Source organism: Cydia amplana, chromosome Z (assembly GCF_948474715.1).
Source record: "Cydia amplana chromosome Z, ilCydAmpl1.1, whole genome shotgun sequence".
NCBI classification, from domain to species: Eukaryota; Metazoa; Arthropoda; class Insecta; order Lepidoptera; family Tortricidae; genus Cydia; species Cydia amplana.
Window position 1 is genome coordinate 3,903,399 of NC_086096.1, and position 15,052 is coordinate 3,918,450.

Here is a 15,052-nt window from a genome sequence, read left to right on the forward strand (position 1 = left end):
GCTACGAGTAGTAGGAGGGAGGGGACTATAATCTTGCCAGTGCACAGCTGATCATATTTAGGGTCAACCTTTCAGTCCCCAGTTAAGGTGCCGTAGGCTCAGAGAACGGAGTTTTTGAAAAGCCGTAGAACTTTTCTAGATCACAATATTGTTGCCAAGGGACGCCACCGCGACTTCACCGATTCCAATCCTGAGTTTTAGACTTTCGCTGTTTTCATTTAATTGTGTAAGTAATAATTTTAAACTGGCAAAAAATGTCTTAGAACAGAAAAGTGCCACTTTGATGCCTCTTATCTGGAAAGAAAAAGCCCCCTTTCCGAATAGGTGGTGTGAAAACGTTTATTTGAATAAGTACGAAACTTAATTGAAAAGGGTTATCTATTAGCGAAATGTCTCACTTATCTACTTTTCAATGTTTTAGCGATAGTCACGATACGATAAACAAAACACGATAGCGCGATCATTAGGTATTTGATATTATCGTATACTGCTCAAAATACGTAATGCGCGAATAGGTACCTACTTATTAATTAAAACGATTACTTATACATTTTCAGGCCCCGTAGGTTCATGTCGTGTTCTTCTCTCACTCTCTCTGAGCGTAAGCGTGACCGCGAAATCATATTTTTGGATTTTAATTTGATGTAGGTTTGAACAAAAAAAAGTTAATGATGGGTTCATATTCAAAAATTTAATTGCGCGTTTTTAGAAGCAATATTCATATTCTTAACTGTTGTACATACATAAAAAAAATTGTTTTAGGCCTATATAAATTGTCAAATTCAGTCGCACTCTATTCGATGTGTTATATTTTTCAATCCTTAGAACAAATTAAACATTAATACATACTTACACATAAACTACAATTGACACATACCTAATGGTTTTATCTTTTGGTTTTATGTATTTAATGAATCATTTTGGGACTAATAAAATTACAGTCATCTGCAGTTAATTCTAGTACAAATAATGGTGTAAAAAGCGTCCAAGTGCGAGTCGGTCTCGCCCATGAAGGCTATATTTAGGCTATTTATGACGTATTAAAAAAACTACTTACTAGGTCTCGTTCAAACCAATTTTCGGTGGAAGTTTGCATGGTAATCATATATTTTTTTTTAATTTTATCATTCTCTTATTTTAGAAGTTACAGGGGGAGGGGGGGACACACATTTTACCACTTTGGAAGTGTCTCTCGCGCAAACTATTCAGTTTAGAAAAAAATGATATTAGAAACCTCAATATCATTTTTGAATGGGTATGGGTACCCCACACGTATGGGTTTGATGAAAAAAATTTTTTTAAGTTTCAGTTCTAAGTATGGGGAACCTCCAAAATTTATTGTTTTTTTTTTCTATTTTTGTGTGAAAATCTTAATGCGGTTCACAGAATACATCTACTTACCAAGTTTCAATACTTAGTATAGTTCTTATAGTTTCGGAAAAAAGTGGCTGTGATATACGGACGGACAGACAGACAGACGAATCTATAAGGGTTCCGTTTTTTGCCATGTGGCTACGGAACCCTAATAAAAAATGACTCGCTCAATAGGTACCTACTAATGTCAGAGATTTTTGCACTCTTATTTGTACATGATGATGTTGCTGATGACTGTACATTTTCCGGGAGACAGTTTTGTGAGAGTTTAAAGCCAGGCCGATTTTTGAAATTCGACCGCTCGTTTTCGTGAACGAAATACACGTCAGTAATATCTCCACTACTAGGCAAGTAAATTCTACAAATAGAATTGAAAACGAGTGGTCAATACTACTAGATTCCCAATTTCTATCGCTCGTATTTCAAAAATCAGCATTTGCCGTTTTCCACCGATTTTCGAGTGACGAAATCGAGCGATCGACATTCAAAAATCGGCTCCCTGATGTGCACTTACGCGTTGTAATACGCAGATCCTAATAAGAGACGGCACACCGCTTGCGTGACGTGTGCGTAGATGGCTCTAACATTTTAGCGCACGCGCACGTGCACGTCTACGCACAGTCAGCCTTGAACGTATAAATTTATATTACGATTTACGGTAGGTAACTGTTAAAGATTTCTCAGAATAGACGTTGTTTCAACCTACCTCGGTCTCCCCTACAGCTTAGATTTGTATTAGACCACCCCAAAATGTAGACAGCTACTTAATTTTGAAGCTTTCACCCATTTCGTAGCTGACCATAACTTTTTACTAAACTCAGTTAAGAGGATAGTGGAAGACCTCTGCTCTATATAAATGTAGTCTCCATTTTCCTCCCGGGGTATTAACAATATGGAAAATATTTTAAATTAAATGTAGGTATATTAACCATTTTCCATTTTATGATTAGGTATTATAAGAGTGTACAGCGAAAAATAAATTCCGTACAAATGTTTGAAAGCTCCCAACTGATGTATATGTTAATAAGTAAAAAATCGCAAAAATCAAACGAAAGAGCTGTGTTAACATAGGTATAATGTTAATATGCAGAGCGGAAAATATAGGGACTACGCTACGTTCGTATGGAGACGCGATCGTCCACTATCGTCTCGTATAATTCTCACCCCGAAATTTTCACAGCTAATTTTCCGTCCTCAGGTAAGCGCGCACGCATGCCCTTCCGGTGCCGGCGGCGATCAGTCGAGCCGCGACCTCCGCGCGCGACGGACGTACGTACGTGACAACCATGAGTTCGGGCAAGCGGAAACTGTCGTTCCTGGGATTCGCGCCTTCTCAGGTTAGTTTTATGTAACGTTTAAAACAATACGAGTATGTTGTTAAATTTTGTGAAAGCTCCTGAAAAATACGGTCGTTGTCAATCTTGTAACAAGGTGCTCAGAAAGAACTGAAAATGCTGTGTTCAGATATATTTGATATCGATTAGATGCCTTCCTATTTATTAAAGGTTATATTTTTTAAATCTAGGGGTCCTTATACGTTATTGGCAACACTTAGAAAAAGGGTATCATTAATCATTAAGTGTTATTTTTTGTACGATTCAATCAAGGGCCTCCCCTTTCTTCAGTCATTCATCATGGCTCCCGATTCTAATTTAACTTCAAAATATCTATATCTATTCTGTAAATGTATTTATAGGTACGGTGCGATTCGGAAAATGAATTAGACATTCACTAGATATGAAATAGTAACGATATGTGACGTTCCACGGAAAAAGGTACCTTATGGCCGCAATAATATTGGAGCGGCGTTAATAATAGCGTAAGCGCCAACCGCCATAGGGTACCTTTTGCCGTGGAACGTCACATATCGTTACTATTTCATATCTAGTGAATGTCTAATTCATTTCCCGAATCGCGCCGGTACTGTATTTAGAAAATACGAATACATCTGTGACGACTGTGACAGCTTGGCTCGTAACGCAAGTGTAAAATTTCAGGAAAAATGTGTGTAAACACGAGGCAATGAAAACAGAGCTCTAATCAATATTAAACGAAATGTTCTTGACAGAAGTATTGGCTCATACGTTGACAAATGAAACTGTTATACTGAAAAATCGATCGCTATGTGTATCCAAGGTGGAACTAAAATACGTCGGCTTCAATGATAATTAATTAATAAGAATAATTCCAAACATTTTATTGTTAGGTTTAAAGTCATCCTGTATAGTCAAAACTTGAGCCTGATGTTAATGCCATGCCCTTGCATGATTTTCATCATCATCATCATCATTGTATAAACCGTACACATAATTTAATACCTATTTAATGACAACCTGCTTGTAATTTATTGGATCTACATTCGAACGAATTGTATTTAAGTTTTGTTGGTTACACGTTGTATAATTAGCCTACCTAAGTATGTAGATACTTGTAACTAATATAAAACTATTTAGCATTTTAACTACAGATGTGCAAATTTTCTAAAAATAATAGAAAAGTAGTAGGAAATTTTAGGAACATTTCACAGAACACAAGGGAAAGTCATTATGGAAATGGAAAATATAGATTCTCATACAAAAGAAGAAGTTTCCCAAGTTTTTCCAAGTGGGAATTACACACTTCTGGAAACTTTCCGACGGCAGATTAGTAATTATAAATGAGCACAGCGAATGTATTTTTTTTTAATTTATTGTACAGGTATATACATTTTTTTTAAATAATTAGTTCTAGTACCTACCTACATTAAAAACCCAGGTATAAACCAGAAACTTCACTTTTGACACAAATCCAGATCTAAATCGTAACCTGCTGTTACAATCACTTGTCAAATTTACAGTACCCTCACCATAAGTTTTACGTGGCCTTAAGTCTTAAACGCTAGCGACTGCGTCAACCTTGGAGGATACAACTAAACGGAGTAGCCATTAACAGGCTTTCCCCTCTGTCGAAAATAGGCGGCCAACGGTCATACACAATGTATGGACTGACGTTTATCTGACATGGCTATTTTTACGTTACGCATACATTTGACGTTCCCCTCCCCCGCAAAAATCGGCAGACGGTTTTGTACAGAAAATTACAGACATGGCGTCTCCGTTTGATTATATCCTCCAAGGCGTCAACTCAAACGCACTGTTTCTCGCTTGCACCAAAGTTAGTTTAAAGGAAATGCATTGTCAGTTAGTTAACGCGGGCGCTAGCAAATATGTCAGTATCAAACTCGTGGTAAGGATACAGGTTACACTTGTGAAAAAAGTGAACGTGACACTGAGTTATTAATGAAAATGTGATACCGTCGTCATTAGGCGACAAGGCCTTAATGAATTCATTCGCTGTAAACGCAATGCACCTACCTGCCTAGTTAATAGTGCAATTTGAATCGATACGGCTTTTATACGGTTACATAGTTCTTTGTACCATGGCCCACACTGTTAACAGACAGTTCGTAAACCTTATTACCAAAGGCATAAGGTCCATCGATGGACAGTTAAGAGTGTAGCTGTTTGTACAAAGATGGATTTTATTAGAAAATACTTTGCATTGCGATCATGTAAGGTATAACGGAGAAGATATATTGGAGCGGACAGAGTGCTCATAAACATCTGAACTCTAGGCCAGTGGGTTTAATAGTACATTACATACCTAGGGAGGTGAATTAGTAAATGACCCAGATCGCAGGTGTTTGTAGCCCGAACCGAAGGTGTGGGCCATAAATATACGATCTGGGGCTTTACGAATTACCGCCCGTGGTTTGTCTAAAGTTTTACGTCTTGCCTTGGCCAGGAAGTGAGATTTTCTTCGCGCGAAGCGGGCCTAGCGGTGACATAAAATCTATTTAACAGCACATATGGTGCTACTTTACCGCAGTAATGCGGTAATTACCACTTAACGTGCCTCTGTCGAAAATTTAAAGGACCATATGTAATGTTGTACGATACACGTGCGAATAGGTAATTGGCAACTCGTGATGATTCAAACACCCTTTGGCCGTGATTTAATTTATCGCCCTTTCGCCACTCGTGAATTTTCTACTTTTCGCACTTGTATTCAGGGTTCCGTACCAAGGTAAAAAAGAACGTATCATACAAAACAAATTGTGTAAATTCATAACCAGACATAGAAGTTTTTGTGGCAAAAACGAGTGTTCGACATCGATAAATCTGTTATCGATAAGTCATAGATTAATATTTAAAAGATGTACTTAACTTTTCTACTTGCTGTGGGTAAGTTACCGAAAAATTTCAAGAATGCAAATCAATTACAAAGCGGTACATAATTTCTTTATTACATATTTAGTACTTACTTAAAAATTAAAACGTAAACTGTAGTACTACTACCAATATATCAAAAGATAAGAAATTACCTATCGAATGTGTTGTGTATTTCACGGTAGCTATCATCTATAACTTTAAGGTAACATCGATAACAGACATGTCGATATTTAATTCTGTCAATCACTTTATTTTGCCAGAAAAACTTTTGTCTGTTCATAACACGACATTTTTCACCGGTTGAAATTGCAACAACCCACCAATCTTAAAAAACAAATGACTGTTTGCATCATCTACCTACTTATACACAAGTGTGTGTATACACAACAGTACGGATATGATGGTCGTTCTTGTCTACGTGACAGCGTGATAAAACGGTGTCCGTCACTTTCTTTCCCACGGTGTTAAACAGTGACAGTTATTTTATCACATGGATAAAGATGGATAAAGCTATCCATAATAGGCTGGCAGGACATCTTCAGAACTAAACAATAGCATTACATTCACACAAACTCGATGAAATAAGGGGCTTACAGATTATAAATCGTATTTACATTTACGTTCTGTAATTTTAATGAAAATTGTACCATGTAACAGCGTCGTCGAGTTTATTTTTGCTCGGATTGAATAAGGCGGCGCTTTCGTCTTTTATTAACTTGTGTAAGGAGAGTTTTTATATCGGAATTTCCGTCACTTCTTAAGGCGAAATAGATTCATGAATTGAAGAAGAAATCTAGCAAACCTAATCCTTCGAAATATTTACTTATGTCATGAAATCTATAAAAATGTGACAATAATAATACCTATGTTATTAAAAGATATTATATTATTATTTGTATTGTTTCGTGTTTGTATATTGCCAATTCCAGCTGAATTAAGGTAAAACTAAGGATAAGCTCAGTCATGTTTCAATTTTTTTAAATATTTTTATTTCAATATTCTTTCAACTATGCTGCTATATCTAGTGATGACAAACGTTTTGTATAAAACAGAAGCAGCATAAGTCGCTAAACGGGCGAGGTGTTCATAATTACCTTGCTGCCTTCTTATTCTCTTAAGAGCCCATCAACGTGCACACTCGCCACTGCTAAATAATCGTGATTATTTAAATTTAACGAAAGATATTTAAAAAAGGGGGCCGCTACGTACTCTATCTTGTATTAAAGTACCTTTTGAATACATCTAACTAGTTTCTATGTTGCTGGTTTCGTCAATCTATGCGTCCAAAGTTAAAACGGCCGTTTTAGTTTTGAGTTCATAGATTGATGAATCCAGCAACATAGAAACTAGTTAGATGTATTCAAAAGATACTTTAATACAAGATACAGTACGTAGCGGCCCCCTTTTTTTAAATATCTTTCGTTAAATTTAAATAATCACGATTATTTAGCAGTGGCGCTAGTGTGCACGTTGATGGGCTCTTAACAATAAAGTCGCGTCAAGATTATTTTGATCACCTCGCTCGCTTAGCAAATATTGCTGCTGACTGTACTTTTAGATTCGCGCCACAAAACCCGCCATTATGTAATAACGTAGGTACTTGTTTTATTTCAGAAAACAGTAGTAATCATTTTATTACGCACCTCAAGTGTTTATCGGTTTGTAGCTTAAGGCTCAGATGTTGCCGTTGAAGTTAGTCTAGATCTAGACACTTCCGTGCTTGAATTAAACGTTGTTTGTTTAATAATATTATTTTTTTATCATTGACATAATCAGAAAGTTCTATAAAATTTTAATCTTTAGTGGTCCACCATACAAGAAAAACTGGCGGTAAAATTTGAATCAATAGTATTGTCACAGCATAAGCTTTCTTGAGCTTACCGTGGGACTTAGTGGGAATTTGTGTAAATATGTCCCTATAATATTTATATTTATTTATTATCTATTTATTTATTGTGGAATGGCGTTGAATTTGTATTTTAAAATCGAACGAAGGAAAAAGCAACTCTGTTCCATTTGACAATGATTCAAATTTCATAATTAGTACCATACACCTTTCGCGTCAGTTGTTTAAAGTCTCTTTTTCTACTCCAGCACTTAAATGTGTCAATTAAATGACTGACAGTGATATCTAAAGCAATGTCATTTGAATGCTTTGTCTATAGGCTCATAAGATGACTGCTAGCAGTCATCTTATGAGTATAATACAACTGCTTTATTTTTTTTAAAGATACAAGTTCCGATCATCTTGATTGAAAGAGGTATGTTTTCATTTACAATAATAACTCTTTTTTTTTTAATAATAACTCAATTTTTTTTTAATAATAACTCTTTTTTTTTAAATAGTAACTCTTTTTTTTTAATAATAACTCTTTTTTTTTAATAATAACTCTTTTTTTTTAATAATCTCTTTTTTTTTTTAATAATAACTCTTTTTTTTTTTAATAATAACTTTTTTTTTTTAGCTGCAGCTGTCATAGAAAAAGTAATGTATGCAACAGCTCATAATTGGTTCTTAAAATTCTCGGGTCTTTTTTTACAAAACTCGACTACGTCTCGTTTTGTAACTTCGACCCTTGAATTTTAAGAACCCTTATTATATCACTGTTGCATAAACTACTATTTTAACCGACTTCCAAATCTAAAAGGAGGAGGTTATCAATTCGGTTGTATGTTTTTTTTTTATTTTTTTTTAATGTTTGTTACTCCATATCTCCGTCATTACTGGACCGATTTTGAAATTTTTTTTTTGATTGTATGTATATGCATACAGATTGGTCCCGTTTTTGTCAAAACCCAGTTCTGATGATGGGATCCATGAGTAATCGAGGGAGCTCCTCAAATCTTAAAGACATACATATAGTGATTATTGTGTTTTTATCAACAAATCAAGCATATACATTTAAAAAAGTGACATTTGATGAAGTGGAACTGCTGATGATGATCAGAACGGAACTCTTCAACGACGCATAGTACACGTTTTGTGATTCTGAATTTCGATTTTGACTTGGACTGGGCCCCGGACTCCGGACTCGGACCCGTACTCGGACTCGGACCCGTACTCGGACTCGGACCCGGATCCGGACACGGACCCGGACCTTGATCCGGAAAACCACTATGATACCTAAACTAAACAAACCACTATATGATTACCATAAAATGTATATATATTACCAAATAAAGTATAAGCGCCGTTAAGTGGGTCCAGGCTAGTAGTTAGAGAAGTCGGTTTTTTTCTATTAAAGATTATGATTGTGCTTAATTTAAAAATTATTGAAAGAATATGTTTTACCGTAATTTTCTTACTTAAAATGTTAAATATATAAATAAATTGACAGGTCTGCTAAACTTCCAAAACGTCTATAAAAATTTGACAGCTCGTCGTGAACTGTCATTAAGGATTATCATTCGACACGAGAGTTAATATGTAGTAGGTGTTGAGACCGTGGGATGCCAGAGGTTAAATTAAATCTGTCTCGTAAATTTTCTCAATGATATCTTAAAATATCATGACTTTTCACGTAGAAAGTTTCTAAACGTTCCGCCGTCGTCGACCTAAAAGAGTACGTCGCCTTAACATGGTGCTATATCTCAGTACCTACGCGATGGTCCTCGATCAAGACTTATCCGTAACCTTCAATATTTCGGTAATATCAACAAGATATGATGTGATATGTGAAGGATATCTTATTGACAGCTCGCGTCGCGTCACGTTCGCTAATATTTGTGGAAATTTTGCCACGATTTTGAAGAAACAGATTTTACAGTTAATATTCACGCAGAAACGTCCATGTCCCAGCGTTGGGCACTATCCTTGGTTGCCACCATCAATCTTTAAAGCCACAGCAACCCGCCACCAAAAAACCGCTCCCATACAAACGAACTTATGCTCTCATTTTAAAACTACCATGCTTAAATTAGGTACATGAATATTCACGTAAATACATAGGTAATTAGCTATGAATGTAAAAATTCAAGTCGCTCTAATTTCTTTGTATTACAATTTCTAGCAACGTGTTACTGACGGACGGACAGAGTCACACCATAAGAGTTCCTTTTGTACCTTTTTGATACGGAACCCTAATTATTCATCTAGGGCCAAAATCGAGACTCCTGAGCGGAAAATGTCGAGAACGTTTGTATGGAAAAATAACTATCTATGTTTCCCCTTAATTTCCTAGTTAAAATAAATTATATCTCTGCACAATTAGTAGGTATACAAATACTGCTCAATAACAAAGCTCATACTATTAACCACAACACTTAAACAATATTAATTAGACCTTACGTCCTAGCAATAGAGCATACAAATGGTCAGTAATTTGTACCACAGACACCGACTTCCTAGTTCCTAGTAACATACTAAAGGGGGGAGACGAGGGTGGGTGTAGGGGGTAAATATGCAATGGGTTGTATTTCATAAAATATTTTTGCATCAGACTTTTCATTAAAAACGTAGCATTAAAAAAATCTTTTAAGTCCTTAGCTGTTTTTAATCTGTTTTTTTTTTTAACCGAATGAGCGCGAAGCGTCTCCGGTACAGTCACCTGCAATAATATGTTACACAACGAAGGCCGCAATAAATCTATGACACGATCTTATTTTCAGAGCCAAAAGAGCGTGTCTCATATCTTTGCGGCCTTTTGTTGTGACAAAAATTGTCAGCAGGTTCGGTTGCTCTTAAATCTTAATGTAACAGTCATGGCTCATGGCTGATGCTTATCTAATTATAGGTAAGGTAAATTGAATAAAAGCTGTTGTACAAGAGGTAAAACTAAGTACAACCCGCCAGGGGATAAATAATTCGTCCTAAGTATCATGTTTCATGAAAGACAATACCGCTTTAATAAGTAAATACCTACATAGGTAACCTATGTGCTACAGATTCTTCTTTTTAAGAGTAAAGGGGTCCACTGATTACCAGTCCGCCGGACGATATCGGCCTGTCACTTGTTCGCTGTCAACTTTTTGTTCTAACTGACAGGCCGATATATTCCGGCGGACTGTTAATCATTGGGGCCCCTTTAGGTTGGTCGGATTACTAATGACACAGGGCGGACACGCCATACATCAAAAATGATTTGCGTTTATATGTGTGCGCGGCACGTCTGTACACGCGTCATTGAGTTTCTGACGGAATCCTGACGGAATCTCAGTAGAGCGACTTACGCACATTCATGTCGCGGCCTGTCGCGGGCGAGGTAATCCGAATCAGGGCGGGGCGGTGCGTGTCCGTTCTGTATGATAATCATACCCCGGCCGGCGAGAGCAAAAATGCGTTGACAGCTTAATAGTGCGAGGACACACACTTTGGTCGATGTCGATAAAAACAACACGATGTACTGGACCACCGTTATGATATGCAGAAGTATTAATTATTGTTGTAAACAAAATTAAAACCAAGTGTTTGTATTTATTCAGTTTAAAATTGTTTTAGGGTTGTTCTTAGAAACGCGTGGAGGTATCAAGTTGAAATAAATAACAAATACTAATGGCTCAGTTTAAAAGAAAAAAAAATTGTGCTTAATTAAAAGTCGACTATTCTATCGACATCCATATGTCGATAGAATAGTCGATATTTAATTAAGCACTAGGAGCAGACGCATTTTTGCTCTCGCCGGCCGGGGTATGATGATAATACTATTACTTATTCTGTGCTAATGAGATGAGATGTACCTACAGATAATTTATCCCGCAAGAATTCAATTCGTAGGTATTTCGTCCATACGGAAGGTAGCAGGGATGGGAGGGGGGTGTACAGTTCGGTTGGAAATTGATTCTGTCTGGGTTTAGGCCTTCGGTATTGTACGACACATTGGGGTCATTCCAAGTTAAGACTGATTGGATTCGAAATAAAAATCAAATATATAGTACACAGATTTTTATTATGTTGTCGATTTTTTTGGCAGATTTCGATAAATTTTGGTGGAAGAGTTCCCTATTCAGTTCAATACATGTACTTAAGCGCCAAACCGTATGTCCTAAAAATCTTCCACTACACGTCTATTTTTCATCAGAATTCGATAAAATTTCGTGGTTTTCCCTACACGGTACAATGTACAATATAGGTAAGCGCAATTTTACGGTATGATATTTTCGTAACATAACGGAGAATTACGTAGGTATAATACATCTTTTCGTGGCATTTTATCATTTTATTCTTTGTTATTTATAATTTTCTATTTTGGTGTTGTGCTCACGAATAAAATTATTTGTAAGTACTATAAATAAATTTATTTATTGAGACATTAAAAGACAAATTATTTATATTCTATTCTATTCTATTCTGTTCTTTTGTTCGACATTGGGATTTCGTATTTATTCCGGCCAAAAGCTCTAAGGAGATCTTCAAACGCGTTCATAAGTATATTCTAAACAGCCTAAATATAACAACAAAAATCCTAATAATGAAATCGAATCACGTTTAATTATCAAAAATATAGAATTATAAAAAAACAGAATAAGCAACAACAAAAACATGGCGCTAGTGCAGGGTGGAGGTAATCCTAATAAGCTTGTAAATACCGATCCGTGTTCGAATACCGAATTAATACCCAAATCGCTGATCGACAAACGCCTAACGAAAAGAAATAATCTTTAAAAGAAAAAAAACCGACTTCTCTAACTACTATCATCAGAAATCAAGCTTGACAAAAATGTGGCTTAAAAACTTAACATGCTTAACAAACATAACGAAGAGGACAAATCGCCAAACGTGAACTATGCGTCGTAGAAGAGTTCCGTTCTGATCATCATCAGCAGTTCCACTTCCTCAAATGTCACTTTTTTAAATGTATATGCTTGACTTGTTGATTAAAACAGGAGTTCCATCGATTACTCATGGATTCCATCGTCAGAACTGGATAAATGATATTATTTGGTTAATTATATGTGAATACCTCGCCCGCTTAGCGATTTAAGGATGACTCACGCTAGACCGGGCCGGGCCCGGGCCGAGGCGTCCGACATGTCATTTTCTATAACGGCTGATCGGTGATCACGTGGTGCTTTCCATAGAAAACGGAAGCTCCGGCCCGGTCTAACGTGAGTTACGTGAGTCATCCTTTATGCTGCCGATTGTACAAAACTTGTACTCACTGATTTATTTTTGCGCCTTGAAGAGTGGGCTGAAGGTGTAACATTTTTGCGTATAATCACGTGTATGTTTATGTAAAATCGAGTTTGATATTGATATAACGCAGTATAACATATACAAGGCTAGAAACTCGCGGCAGCTTGTTCTCCACGTAATTTAATGATTTATTCTATTTTTTGTAAGATATTTATTAGACTACCAATTGGTTTTTACGGTCAAACATATTTCAGAAAAGGTCACTTCTGTGGACAATACATTAAAAGTTAATGGTCAAGGTACATATATTATTTATTTCCAGTCTCTTTTCGGTGAAGGAAAACATCGTGAGGAAACCGGACTAATCCTCATAAGGCCTAGTTTCCCCTTTGGATTGGAAGGTCAGATGGCACTGGCAGTCGCTTTCGTAAAAATTAGTGCCTGCGCTAATTCTTCGGATTAGTTGCCAAGCGGACCGAAAAAATAGCGCTTAAAAGTGTTAGTTTCGAAAACATACCATTACTTTACGTGTTGGTGAATTTAACATAAAAATAATACAATTTTAACGGAACTAATCGTGGAAACTGAAGAAAATATTGTACGCATTTATTTCTGTTATAGTAGTGACTTTAGAATTTAGATTATCTAATTAGTCGCGTTTAATAACAACTTTACTGTTTTCTTGAGATTTTTCTGAGAGAAAAACACAGATAGGAGTTATTTTTAAATAAGTACAAGTTCTATTTAATAAATCGGATAGAAATATAAAAAGTAATGTAATGTTTCATATAAATTGCATATTAGCAAATAGTTTTGACAGTTCTAAAAAAGTAACTGACTCGACTAGTAGGAAAATACCCTGTTCATGGGAATATTTGCCATAGTTTCAAGTATATAAGGTTTCTTTGACAGTGTACGCCACAACGACACATAATTACCTACGTATACATTTTTCCTAAATTCTCTATTTATTACGACCGTGACTGAACAGTCTGAACTAGTTCACCATACAAAAGCAAATAACACCACTCACTGTATTGTTTTAAATACACACAGCCAATTAAATGCGGCCACAAAGAACTTAGTACTTACTAGTTACCTCTAGGTTTTATTGTCTAATTTACGAATGAATTATGTACAGTAACGCGTATTTATTACTGCACAGTTGTAGGATTTAAATCGTCTATTGTAATGTTGCATTTAAGCAAAGATAACTGCTTTGGTTGTTGTTATGTGTACCTATTTAGTTCTTTTTAAGAATCTTCGCTACCTCCTACGATACTGCGGTCCAATCGGCCTAGCCAAAGTGACAGCTATCGCTACGATTACGAAACGCTTTGATCTCTATCACTCTCCTATATTAGTGCGACAGTGACAGTTCATGGGTAAAGTATAGGTTCCAGAGGTAAGAATATTGCAAACTCGAGTCTTTAATGCCCTCTAGCCTGCGGCTGCCGTACATCTAATCTAAAGACCTCGTCTGCAAAATTTTCTTACCCCCCTCTTTGCTCAATGTACTAACTCTATATGTTGGGGACCGCACTACAAGATAATATAATCATTTGTAATGCATTCGACGAGTTATTTATATACCGTCAAGTACATATATCACCATCCTTTATTGGAGCCCACGCTTCTTGAATAAATTATAATATACTAGACACCCAGAGCGAAGTAGTTTCATATAGATTATATAAGACTATACATTGTAAAATTATATATAGTTTATTTATATAAGAAAAACCGGCCAAGTGCAAGTAGGACTCGGCCACCGAGGGTTCCGTGCAAATTTAATTTATAGTTTTGACATTTTTCCCTGTACTTGTAGTGACAATATTATTTGCCAAATTTCATAGTTCCAGGTCAACGGGAAGTACCCTATAAATTTTGATTTCGTGTCGAAATATACGTTTTTTGCGGCATAAACAGCCGTAGGTAGGTAAAATGTCATTCAATAGAACTTGCTAACTATGTAAACAAACCGCCATACTAAAATTGACACTAAATGTCAATTTACTAGTAACTTTTGTTTACATTGTAAGCAAGTTCTATTGAATGACACTTTATGTACTTATTTTTTTTTTACGTTAACTTATAGAAGTTTGATTCTTCAAGGGACTATAAACCTAAGAATAATTAGGTATGGTTTTAATTTCAACTCGGTACCTCCACGCGTTTCCAAGATAAAGGGTCTTGACAGACAGACAGACGGACGCACGGACGGACACCAAACTGATCCAAAACCAAGAGAGGCACAAGCAGAGGCAGAGGATGGCTTCTATCCTCTAATGAGCTATCTGACGTTGTTAGAGCGAACAGAGCCCGTACCATGAGTCACTGACAGTGTCAAAACTGACATAAACGCTTTCGAGAACGTAATTTACTTTCTATACAT

At 36.2% G+C, this 15,052-nt stretch overlaps 1 protein-coding gene across 1 annotated transcript in view; it reads left to right on the forward strand.

Moving 5' to 3' along the window:
* Nucleotides 1–2,538: 2,538 nt before the first annotated feature.
* The window catches only part of LOC134660941 (anion exchange protein 3), a 92,834-nt gene continuing 80,320 nt past the window's right edge, over nt 2,539–15,052 (forward strand). Inside the window, exon 1 of the mRNA XM_063516828.1 lies at nt 2,539–2,711. Coding sequence (XP_063372898.1) covers nt 2,661–2,711 — 51 coding nt within the window. The 5' untranslated portion in view covers nt 2,539–2,660. The remainder of the gene's footprint in view (nt 2,712–15,052) is intronic.